The 13,294-nt window shown below is 43.5% G+C and overlaps 1 protein-coding gene across 1 annotated transcript in view; it reads left to right on the forward strand.

Annotated features, from left to right (window-relative positions):
• Positions 1-1,611: 1,611 nt before the first annotated feature.
• Positions 1,612-13,294, forward strand: part of LOC144598210 (uncharacterized) — a 79,805-nt gene continuing 68,122 nt past the window's right edge. The window contains exon 1 of the mRNA XM_078408096.1: positions 1,612-1,746. Within this exon, the coding sequence (XP_078264222.1) occupies positions 1,647-1,746 (100 nt within the window). The 5' untranslated portion in view covers positions 1,612-1,646. The remainder of the gene's footprint in view (positions 1,747-13,294) is intronic.

Genomic DNA, 13,294 nt, shown 5'->3' on the forward strand with positions numbered 1-13,294 from the left:
GGTACACGATAGCGCGACAATTTCAAGCCCACATTCCCGTCGTCCCTTTGGTGCTAATGGAAGGTTTCATTGAAATCGTTGTTATTTTTTAAAAATTATTCACATTTTTAAGTTTAAATCTATCTCCTAGGGAGGAAGGGAGGGAGGCGAGAGGAGGGATAGTTAGGGGAGAGGAAGGGGAGGTGGTAGGAGGGGGTAGGGGAGGAGATAGGGGAGGAGAGGGTGCTGCACCAAAATGCAGGAGGGGTTTGGGCCCAACGGGTCCACTTGGTCTAGTTCACTATAATGATGTTCCAGTCAGTGGATTATATCGGGGAAGGGCTGAGCTGTTGGTGATCAGAGTCTGTTGTTTGGGGCTCGGATGAGCTCAGCGATTCCCACTAATCCCACCAATTTAACACATTGAACTCATTTTATATATTAAAATAAACTAAAATTCTCTCTTTCCTTGAGCGTCTGCGGAGTTTATAATGGTATAGTGTACAATAACGCGAAATGAGTTCCCTTATTTGTACTCGTGTTAGGAATTTACCTTAGCAGGATTCCAAAAAGGTCACGAAATCGTGTTTGCCAAAATGGAGTTAAATTTACTTTTTGAAACACTAAAGTATAAAAATTGCCTTGTTCAATCTGTCATGATTGTGCAATTTGCATCTTTCTTGGGCTTCGTATTCCTCACCAGTGACAGAAAGCAGCTTTATACAATGTTCCTTCAACAATCCCTTAAATATTGTTGAGCACTTAAGTGACATTAAGTGGCCGAATGCCACTAGTGGAATTTGCACTTCAAATTCGTGATGGCACAACTAGATTTCTTTTTTTTTGTGGGGGGGGGGGGGGGGGGGCAATCGGATACAATCTCTGTCCCGCAAGCGTATACAAGTAGCAACATCTGAGATTAACAAACTAAAACAGAAAAGCAAAATCTGAAGCTGAAACCTAAGCTGTCTGTGGCGAGGGTACATTATTTTTTTCCACTGGAGCGCGCATTCACTCCGACATCATCCTTCCACACGGACTCGCACTCTCTCCCGCACTCAAAATCATTCACGTTCATACAGCATTAGCACACACACACACACACACACACACTTGCATTGACTGTTTTAAAACTGTTTAGATTCGAAGCATTTGTTTCCACTGAGTCGTGCACGTCTGCCGGCGGCAGGAGAGCAGCAAAGGCTCGGCGACTACATACAACTCTTGAAAAGAGTAACTCGAAGGTCGGCGGTCCTCGGGCTATTAGGGGTGTCTCAGCTTCTCAGGGCAAACCCTCTTTGGGGAAATCCCTTTGCCTATTATTATTTTTTTTAAATTTTATTTGAGCGCCTCCGTCACTGGGCTGTGGGTGTTTTTATTTTGCTGAGATCGAGGACAGGGGACGGATGTGTTCTTTGGGTGTTCTGCGTTAAAGACAGAGCCGGGAGGCTCGCTCCAGGAAGTGGCCGCAGAAAGCTTTTGGAAAGGAGTTCAACAGCATGGTGCAGAGTAGAGGAGGGTGGCGCATTCACAGAAACACCAAGTCCAAACTGAGCATCGAATCCATCTCCCGAGAGCAGCCCCAGGAGATTTCTCACCCTTGCCGCCACGACCAGAGTCAGGAAATGTCCGATTAGCTGGGGATTTAAACAGAGTGCAACAACACAATGAGCTACAAGGTTGGACGAGTTCTTCCAGCGCGCAGAAGGAGCGCTTGTCTCCGGCCCAGGGTACAAGGAGCCCGGTTTGGGAGGCGGCCAGCAAGCGGTGAGTTGAACAACCCAACAGCTATCATTATTGTCTCGTTTACATAATACATATGAACACGCGAAATTGACTCGCATACTTACTCACGTATTAACCCGCAGACATATGATTAATGGACAGTTGGTTTGAACGAATACGTGCAGAGAGAGCTACAAGTCTCACTCATTCCTAATGTGACCATTAATTATTTCCATATCCCCGCGGATGGAATTGGTGATCGGGGGATTCCTGGCAGTCTGTGGTCAGTAGTGGGCGACAAAGTGTCACTGTCACTCGCTTTAAGGTTACGCAGCCCAAACATAAACCCATGTCATGTTATTTCGAACATTGTGGTTGTAAATTATGTTGCCCTTCAGTTTTCGCTGGATGCCATTGGTTTGAGAGCGGGGTATTTCTAAAGGGTCCCGTACCTTTCTATGTAGCTTTTAGTACCTGCAAGTGACATTTGAATGCAATATTCCCGTTTTGGTCAAGGTCGGATAACTCCAGGGGCAGCGCTACTCTTTTGTTAGAACAACATGGATGGCAGAAGGTATTCACCGTGTCAAATGGTCAACTTGTTTTGTCCATCTGTCTTAGCGCTTGGCGACCTGACAACGAGGTAGATAGAGGCGGCCAATGCTAATCCGTTCACTTCAACTCGTGTTCCCTCGAGCAATAAAACCTGTACAATTAACATTGGGCACTGGCATATCTTTTAATTGTGAATCCTTTAGCCTTGGGATCGGATCCCCAGTGTGAACGGAGGCTGCTGTCTTGCTGGTTGGGTCTGGGATTGGCTGTTTATTTTTCCATAAATGAAATGCCATTAACTCGTGATTACTAAAGGGACAAACGATGCATAGAGAGAAGGGCCTTTATGGGTGAAAGAAAAAGAGTGTATGTTACGGACATAGTGGCGAGTGAGATGCTCCATTTGTTCTGAAGGTATCACAAAATGCTGGAGTAACTCAGCAGGTCAGGCAGCATCACGGAGAGACCTGGTTTCGACCCGAAACGTCACCCATTCCCTCTCTCCTAGATGCTGCCTGACCTGCTGAGTTACACCAGCATTTTGTGATACCTTCGATTTATACCAGCATCTGCAGTTATTTTCCTACACCATTTGTTCTGAAGATCATTGTTCCGGTTACATTAGCAAGCAAATCTACATATAATTTCTGACCCACGTGGAGACAGATATGTTGTGTAACGTATACGTCGAGTAAATAACTTTGTGCGGGAGTTTTTGGTACAAACAGTGAGACTGAAATGTGTCTCGTCGTGGAGCCGTTACATTTCCAAGTTAACAGACGAAGTAGAAATATGAGAGCGCAAGATCAAATAACAGCAATACCTCTGTAGGTAATAAATAGGAATAAACGCCATTATAAAGGCAACATTCCACAGATACTGCCTGACTTGACGAGTATTCGAGTATTTCTAGCACGTTCTGTGTTCCCCTTCCCTTCCCCACGTCGTTTCCAATATTCGCAGTATCTTCCTCCTATGGTCGATAATGGTTCAGAATAGACAGACACAAAATACACAATGCTGGAGTAACTCAACGGGTCAGGCAGCATCTCTGGAGAAAAGTAGTAGGTGACGTTTCGGGTCGAGACATCACCTATTCCTTTTCTCCACAGATGCTGCCTAACCCGCGGTTACTTAGGCATTTCGTGTCTATCTTCGGTGTAAACCAGTAAGTAATGAAGCAATGTATCAATTTCCACAGTCCCCGATGTAAAACTGGCAGAAATATATTGCTAATGTACAAACTCATAGATGATATGCACTGTAAAATAATCGATTAAAGATTTTTTTTTAACTCACACCATCTCTAAAAGTACATGCTTATTAGGCTCTGGACAATGTAGCTACAATTATATGTTGACAAGGACGAGACTGCGCTCAACAATCGAGCTGAACGTGTAATCGATCATTGTACAGGGCACTTATTCCCTCTGAAGGCGCATGAATGAGACGCGCAGTCCCGCGAGTTAAGACATTTCAATTCTGACAAAAGGCATGCCTACAATGGTGTTTATACAACACGTGTTGGGTGTAAAGATTCAATGTTTTCGCAGAAAGTGTTCCTCGCATTCCATCGTGTCAATGGTGCATTAAACATTTCATTTGAAATGAAACATGAAATCAGTTGAACAATAGAATTGTTCATCAAAACATACCAAGATAGCAATGTGGAAAAGGTCAAACATTGTTCTCATCAATCCATAGAATGCACACATCTTTTACATGTCCCTTCTGATGTGATAGCCATATGGTGCTTTCTTTCACCGAATATATCTATATTTGCACATGCTTCTACTGAGTTCGCGTCCACTGCATTTGATGTCAGTCTGTTTCATGTTGAAAAACATTTCAATGTTAAGTAACTGGTTAAGGTCTGAAGAAGGGTCTCGACCCGAAACTTCACCCATTCCTTTTCTCCAGAGATGCTGCCTGTCCCACTGAGTTACTCGAGCATTTTCAACCAGCATCTGCAGTTCCTTCCTACACGTTAAGTATCTGATTGTTGAGCTGTACATTCATTGTGATCATGTCTCCGTTTCCCATTTGACGGACTGTACATTCCGATGAATGAATGAATGAATGAATGAAGAAGAATGAATAAGTTTATTGGCCACGTGACAGAACTTTTAAAAATATTTTTCAGCCGTCCTCCTTAATTTTCCTCCAAACCAGCAACACTCATTCATTCATATATCTAAGGATGAAAATTCCCATTCTGTCACTTTTGGACACTATCATCTGAAACGATGGCGTCCTTCTGTAGGAGTCATTGATCAAACATTGCAGGCTTTTACTACTCCCATAACCTCTGAACGTATCCCACTATTCCAACTCCTCATATTTTATGTTTGAAAATAAATAACCTATTCTGTTATATTTCTGAATTCAGAGTTTATTTTTTGAGGGGAACACAGCAAATTGTCAATCCAAGGCAACCAGTCTATTCTTAATAGAGTCAAACAGCGTGGAAACAGACTCATCGGCTCAACGTAGTCTAAGGGGAACTAATTTATTAGTTAGACAAAGGTCATTGTTTGTAACTAGTACCAGCAACTATCAAAGAAACCAAAATCTTGTCTTATGCAGGTGTGATTTTTGCAGACTTCCAAGATAAATGGCTCGGATGGACTTTGGTTCTTTCACATCTCTGAGAATAAGTATATATTTCCTAATATTGATCTTATGTCCTTTGTTGGACTGTTTGCGATATTCTTAATTGCCCAAAGCCACGATGTTGAGCCCACGCATATTCAATTAGTGAGACATTTTTATTCCTTCCACGTTTGAGTTAGAGGCTCAATATGGATCCTTCTGTACTTTAGGTAGGTGAAACCAAGAGCGTTGCTCTGCCTGAAATACCCAGTCTCCCGTGTTGGAACCCTAATGCAACAATCAAAGGTCAGACAAGTGGCATTCTGACAGTATAGGGTGGGTGGTGGGGGGCATCTGGCATCTAGTCACTGCACTTTTCACATTTGCACCACTTTACTTTCCGATGGATGGATCGAGTGAGATTGTTTTTGTTTATAGAGGGGTTGCAACGAATCTTTGGGCCGTACTAACCAGAACCGTGAACTGAAACGTTTTCGGGATTTCAGGTCATTTACAGCGCTCAGTGAGCCAGAAAGAACGCCAAGAAAAAAAGTCGAGGAGAACATTTCAAAAAAAGTTCTTGTGCATGTGAAGTAATGAAATATCTAGTCATGGTTCCAAATTACTTAAAAGAAAAGCGTTAAACGATTCCCTGAAATTAAAGTGCCAGGGGGGAAACTGGTGACATGGGCCAGAGTGTACAACTAACAGAGGCCAAATTGGCATCTGCCTCTGTTGTAACACGCTCGCAATAAAGGGCACGAATCACGCTGCAGTATCGTAATCCAAAGTGTTAAAACTTTGTTAATAAAGGAGTAAAAAACAAGCATCTATTTCAAGCCGGAGTGTTCCTCTGATCCGGTGCCAGCAGTTTGCAGGACTCTGGTTCACTCGCCCTGTCGGAGGATCCAGTTACCTGCAACACGACCCCGTTTTCACGCCGCCGACCTCTGGCGACGATCGAACATCCCCTCGGGGTCCCATCATTTCACAGCAAAGGTCGATTTCCCAGTAGTTCGCCACAGATAAATCACTCGCGGATGCTGGTGATCCGGAACGAAAGCCGAAGAGGCAGAATGTGCCTGGCATGTGGGGCAGCATCGGTGGTGAGAAAACCGGAGGGTTGCCTTCTCAGATGACTGGCCCTTCTTCAGATTATATCCTCTATTGTTGATGCCTCTTCGCCAAGAGTCAAGAGTGTTTTATTGTCAGATGTCCCAAACAGAACAATGAAATTCTTATTTGCAGCAACACAATAAGTAAGCATAGTACTCTGTAAACAATATAATAAACGAAAATATGTTTTCGTTTTCGACCCGAAACATCACCCATTCCTTCTCTCCTGAGATGCTGCCTGACTGGCTGAATTACTCCAGCATTTTGTGAATAAATACCTTCGATTTGTACCAGCATCTGCAGTTGTTTTCTTACACTACATCGGGAACATTTTTCTTGTACCTTGCCTGTCCAATCCTTTTAAGATCCCCTCTCATCCTTCTAATTTCCAATGTACACAAGCCCAGTCGACCCATTCTTTCATCATACGTCAGTCCTGCCATCTCAGGAATTAACCTGGTGAACCTACACTGCACTCCCTCAATAGCAATAATGTCCTCCCTCGAATTAGGAGACCAAAATTGCACACAATACTCCAGGTGCAGCCTCACCAGGGGCCTGTACAACTGCAGTAGGACCCACCTTGCTCCTAAACTCAAAACCCCTTACAATGAAGGCCAACAGGCTTTCTTCACTGCCTGCTCTACGTGCATGCTTACTTTCAGTGACTGATGTACAAGCACACCCAGGTCTCGTTGCACTTCCCCTTTTCCTAATCTGACACCATTCAGACAATAATCTGCCTTCCTGTTCTTGCCACCAAAGTGGATAACCTCACATTTATCCACATTATACTGCATCTGCCATGCACCTGCCCACTCACCCAACCTATCCAAGTCACCCTGCAGCCTCATCGCAGCTCACACTGCCACCTAGCTTTGTGTCATCTGCAAACTTGGAGATGTCACATTTAATTCCCTCGTCTAAATCATTAATATATATTGTAAATAACTGGGGTCCCAACACGGAGCCTTGTGGCACCCCACTAGTCACTGCCTGCTATTCTGAAAAGGACCTGTTAATTCTTACTCTTTGCTTCCTGTCTGCCAACCAGCTCTCTATCCATGCCAATACCCTACCCCCAATACCACCATATTAGATGGAAGCATTTACTACAAGAAGGAGGGGAATCTAGAATTAGCTCCTCTGTAGGAGAAAGGCCGGCCAAGATCCCAGGATCAAGCACAGACATTCACTGTTTGCCTTTCCACAGATGCTGTCTGACCTGCTGAGTTACTGCAGTACTTTGTGTTCTACAGAAACATTTACTGTTTGCCTTGTCATAGATGCTGACAGCTGACTGCTTGTCATAGAGCTGCTGACCGCACCTCACATTCCACTTGAGTAGCTTACAATTCAAGGATACGAACACTGAATTCTCCGATTTTAGGTAACTAACACTCCCCCCCACCCCCAACGCGCGCACACACACACACACACATCTACCCACTCCTTTCTTCTCCTCCCTCTCTCCCCATGCTTCACCGAGATTCCCACTTATTTCTCCCCTCCCCCTTCCCTTCCACCTACATTCATTCCTCTAGCTTCACAATTCGCAACTCTCCATATTTTTTGGTATCACACCTTATGTCTTTGCAAGTCCGGCATTTGTCCAACCATCTGCCTTTCAAAACACCTGTATCCACCTATTATTTTCTAGCTTTTGGCCTGCCCTACCGCTCTTCCAACTTTCTCTTCTCTCCCCACCACAATTAGTCTGAAGAAGGGAGGTGGACAAAGGCTAGAAGTGTAAAGGAGACAAAAGGGTGTGAGGTAAGGAGAGAAATAGGTGATATTTGGACTCAGGATCCTTCTTCACACTCGTACCATTGGATTGTAAGCTACTCAAAGTGGAATATGAAGTGGTCATAGGAGCAGAATTAGGCCTTTTGGATTATCTGGGTAGGATCGTTCTTCTAGTCAGGAGAAGCACACCTTTTAGTACAATAGTATATGCTGTTCATCTTTCGTATGTCAACTACAACAATCAAAAGTGGCAATTGGTGAGGTAAGTCTCTAATTGGGGGTTATCAAGTTGGGATAGTGGGCAGGGAGGTCCTGTCACAGCACATTCCCTTAGGGCATGTTTGTTGGTCTGTACTTGACCACAAGACCAGAGATCGGCGTCTGCAATGCTCCATCTTTTCATGTTGGCTGCGAAGTGACCAGCACCAGTGCGATCTAGTTCATAGCCTGTTCAGTTGAACCCAGGCCTTCCTGCGGAGGTTGTTGCCTGGAGGGTGTGGTGACCTGGTCTCAAAGTATGGCTGGAGTCCTTCTGGGACAGTCAGTGCTGCATTGCTCACTGCATCCAGACTCTCCATGTATGGGCGCAGAGGCTTCCGTGAGCGCAACCGGCATGTGGCCTCCTTCTCATAAAGGTGGTTAGGCTGAACAGCTTTCTGATGCAGTTGTCCACAGTTGTTATCACGACGGGCTTGGGGTAGTTGAATCCCAGAAAGAAATGGTAAATGAGTCAGTGGGATGCAGCGGATGGACCCTGAGATGATCCTCATTGCTTCATGTCGGGGCACATCCAGTCTGCGAGAGTGAGTACTTTGTGTCCATACTGGTCGGTGAACAGTATTCTGCGGGTGCTTATGCCAGGGCCATTTCCAAAGTTTTCAGGATGCTGAAGGATGCACCCCAGTTTGTGCTAGCAAGGCGCCTGACTAATGATACCCTAACACAAACTTTGCTCTTCAGCTTCATCAGATGGTTTTTGTAGGTGAGGCTGCGATCTAGTTTGACGCCAAGGTATGTGGGGTTTGGGTCACAGTTGAGAAGGTTGACTGAGTCCAGCTGCACCTTAAGACGGTAGTTCGCCAGTTTATTTCTAAGGTGAAATATTGATGACACTGTTTTCGTGGTAGATAGCTTCAGCCTCCCAGCTTCAGCTTTCCAGGTACGTCCATATGGCACCCATGTCAGCAGAGAGCTTTTCTTCCACCTCCTTAACATGCGTGGCATAAGTATATATAGTATATATATATCTATAGTAATAACAGTATATACTGTTATTGTTTGGATTTGGAATTCTGCCAATGAGTTACTGTGTTGTCTGCCACCCATCGAGTCACATAGCAAGGAAACAGGCCCAACTTGCCCATGTCAACCAAGATGCACCATCTCCACTAGTCCCACCTGCCTGCCTTTGGTCCATATCCTAATTTTTCTAATTATTTTAAACCTTTCCTTTCCATGTACCTGTCCAAATGTCTTTTAAATGTTGTGATTGTATCTGGCTCAACAACCTCCTCTGGCAGCACCTCCCTTTGTGTGAAAATGTTGCCCCTCAAATTCCTATTAAATCTTTCCCCTCTCACCTTAAACTTATGACCCCTGGTTCTTGATTCCCCTACTTTGGGCAAAAGACTGCATTTACCCTATTTATTCCCCTCAGGATCTTAGACACCGCTATAAGATTACACCTGGAATAAAGGGGAACATACTTCAGGTGATACAATCTGGTGCAGTGCTGAGAAGAGTCCTGCATTGTGAAAAGTTGTGAAAGGTTGCCGACTGTCAATATCACAGATGTAAAACTCTCCAGGATACCTTTAAAAGGAATGGGTATATTCTATGAACCTGGACAACATTTAGCCTTCATGCAACACCACTTAAGCAGTTGAATTGGTGATGTGTTTTATTGTTAATTGTCAGTGATTGCAGGTTACTGAAACAAAACTAGCAACCTCAGTTCATAAAGCCATTATGTAGGAAGGAACTGCAGATGCTGGTTTACACCGAAGATAGATACGAAATGCTGGAGTAACTCAGCAGGACAGGCAGATCTCTGGAGAGAAGGAATGGGGAACGTTTTGAGTCAAGACCCTTCTTCAGACTCCACTCTGAGGAAGGGTCTTGATCTGAAACGTCACCCATTCCTTCTCATTAAGCAATTGATTGCCTGTGAAGGTATTCCGAGGCATTTTGAGAATGTAAAAGTACTAAATAAATGTCATTCAATTGTTAATTCGATGAGGCTAACTTACCAAAATGGCAGTAGTTCTGAATTGATGGTGAATATCCTTGGAATCTTTCTTGCTCTGCTTTGATGAAAGTGTGTGTGGAAGGGGCTTCACTTGGTCTCCGGCAAAAATGGTGCCAGTGGGAATTGCTAGCTGTTGTGAGTAACTTGTGGCATTTAATCTTCAAAGAGCCTTTTATGGGCTGGAAAGGTTTCAGTTTCAACTTTAAGTTTATGACCTGCCTGCAAAAATCAATTTATTTTCATCACAGGAATAATTGGAGGTGTATATTCCAGGTCTTAAAATTTCTTAAAGGTATACTTGATATAGACACAAGCAGATTATTTGACTAAAAAAATCAGGAAACTGATTTAAAATTAACAAGCCTAAACCTGGAGTCTAAAGATTAGAGAAAAGTTTTAAACGAAGCCATGGGTTTCCAGGGGAAAATGAATAATAGTTAAGTGAATTAACTCTTAAGTTGGAGCTGAATAAATCAGATTGGAAATCTAGCTAGAAATTACAATGACATATATGAACAGTTCTCTGATCACATAGTTTGTAGGATGCAAAAGATCTTATGATGTTCAGCAAATACTTTCTTATTTAATGATGGATGAACAAAAAGTTGAATGTTACAGTTGGAGGAAATCTAAATAAAAAATAGAAAATATTCAATGCATACAGCAGTTCAAGTAGCATCCTCAGAATGAACAAGTTACACAATCTGAGTATTACATATCAACTTAAAAGATAATATAGGGAACAAACCCAAAAGAAATTGAATGCCCTGTAAAGTACTTAAACCAAGAACAACATATGTGGTATTAGTTTATCATTATCACATGTATTGAGATACCTTGGAAAACCTTGTTTTGTGTGATAATCATACCATGCATGAGTACAATCAAGCCATACACAAGTAAAAACAGTAGTCCAAAGAGAAAATTAACCAGAGTGCAGTATATCATGCTGCAGTGTTTCAGTGTTACACCTACAGAGAGCATGCAGATAACAAAATGAAAAAGTGCAAGGCCTGCAATAAGGTTGGTTGAGAGATCAGGACTACACCCATTGCTAATGAGAAGTCTGTTCAGTAGACTAATAACAATGGGGAATAAGCTGTTTCTGAATCTGGTGGTATGTGCTTTGAAGTCTTTTATCTCTGCTCGACAGGAAAGGGGAGGAGAGAGAATGACCAAAAGTGGTTCTTGATTATGTTGCATTAAGTGTGGATTGAGTCTCTGGGGGAGAGGTTGGATTGTGTGATGGACTGGGCTACATCCACAATCCTGTGCACTTTCTTGTGGTCTTGGGCAGGCAACTGAACCATCCTACCAACAACTAGAGAGCAGACCTGCATTACTATCTATCTCATTGAAGACCCTCGGACTATTTTTGATTGGACTTTACTGGCTTTATCTTGCACATCGTTATTCATGTTATTTCCTTTACATTGTGGTTGGCTTGATTGTAATCATGTATTGTCTTTCCGTTGACTAGTTAGCACGCGACAAATGCTTTTCACTCTACATGTGATATTAAACTAACCTCAAACTGCATACCGATAGATAGACACAAAAATCTGGAGTAACTCAACGGGACAGGTTGCAGCTCTGGAGAGAAGGAATGGGTGATGTTTCGGGTCGAGACCCTGGTCGAAGAAAGACTGGATAGACTAGGCTTATACTCGCTGGAATTTAGAAGACTGAGGGGGGATCTTATAGAAACATATAAAATTCTTAAGAGGTTGGAGAGGCTAGATGCGGGAAGATTGTTCCCGATGTTGGGGAAGTCCAGAACCAGGGGTCACAGCTTAAGGATAAGGGGGAAGTCTTTTAGGACCGAGATGAGAAAACATTTCTTCACACAGAGAGTGGTGAGTCTGTGGAATTCTCTGCCACTGAAGGTTGTTGAGGCCAGTTCATTGGCTATATTTAAGAGGGAGTTAGATGTGGCCCTTGTGGCTAAAGGGATCAGGGGGTATGGAGAGAAGGCAGGTACAGGTTACTGAGCTGGATGATCAGCCATGATCATATTGAATGGCGGTGCAGGCTCGAAGGGCCGAATGGCCTACTCCTGCACCTATTTTCTATGTTTCTATGTTTCAGAGAGAAGAAGGATCTCGACCTGCAACGTTACTCATTCCTTCTGTCCAGAGGTGCTGCCTGTCAAGCTGTTACTCCAGTATTTTGTGTCTACCTTCTCTGTAAACCAACATCTGCAGTTCCTTCCTACACATTTCGTCTGCATACCGATAGGATGCTTTCTACAGTGTTCAGATGAAAAAGTGGTGTTAACATGAGCAGCGTTGTTGATCTGAAGAGAAAGTTGTTAGCAGTCCGGAACAATCATGAATAATAAAGCCTATCGATATTGTGGACACAACCACCATCAACAATTTGAGAAATATAATGGATGCAGTGTTTGCACGTGTTTTCAGAGACATCATTGAAATGGTGCCTCATTGAAGGCTACAGGAGCATCTAAGAAACTTAGATCCAGGAGAAGATCGGAAACTAGATTTGAAAGGTAATTTCCCAGGGAGAGGATTCAGTTCTGACACACGTATGTATCCATTGTCTATAAAAAAGGTTTGGATACATGCGCAATAATGTACAAGTGATACAATGTGGAATTATTTAAACAATCAAAGAGGTTGCCAAAGAAGATTGATAAGAGGCTAAACATTACAGAATAAGTTCAAGTTTCTCAGTTTCCCTCTCCACAGATGCTGTCTAACCTGCTGAGTATTTACTGTATTTTCTGCTATAAAGTCATAGAGTGATACAGTGGGGAAACAGGCCCTGGGGGCCCAACTTACCCACACCGGCCAACATGTCCCAGCTACACTAGTCCCATCTTCCTGCACTTGGCCCATATCCCTCCAAACCTGTCCAGACATGTACCTGTCCAACTGTTTCTTAAACATTGGGATATCCCAGCCTCAACTACCTCATCTGCCAGCTTGTTCCATACACCCACAACTCTATTGTGAAGAAGTTACCCCTCAGACTTCCTCTCTGATTTCCCACAATGTCCTTGGATATATCTGACCAGGACCTGGAGATTTGCCTACCTTCATACACAATAGTACCTTCAGTACTTCTTCGATAGCGGAGTGAGGGGGTATGGGGAGAAGGCAGGAACGGGGTACTGGTTGAGAGTGATCAGCCATGATCGCATTGAATGGCGGTGCTGGCTCGAAGGGCTGAATGGCCTACTCCTGCACCTATTGTCTATTGTCTATTGTCTATTGTCTATTGATGGTGAAACTGATTGCTCTCAAGACAGTTCCATTTACTGCCCCAAGTTGCTCCGTCCTAGTGTCTTTCTCCTTGGTAAATACAGAGGAG

This window comes from Rhinoraja longicauda, chromosome 11 (genome assembly GCF_053455715.1).
Source record: "Rhinoraja longicauda isolate Sanriku21f chromosome 11, sRhiLon1.1, whole genome shotgun sequence".
NCBI classification, from domain to species: domain Eukaryota; kingdom Metazoa; phylum Chordata; class Chondrichthyes; order Rajiformes; family Arhynchobatidae; genus Rhinoraja; species Rhinoraja longicauda.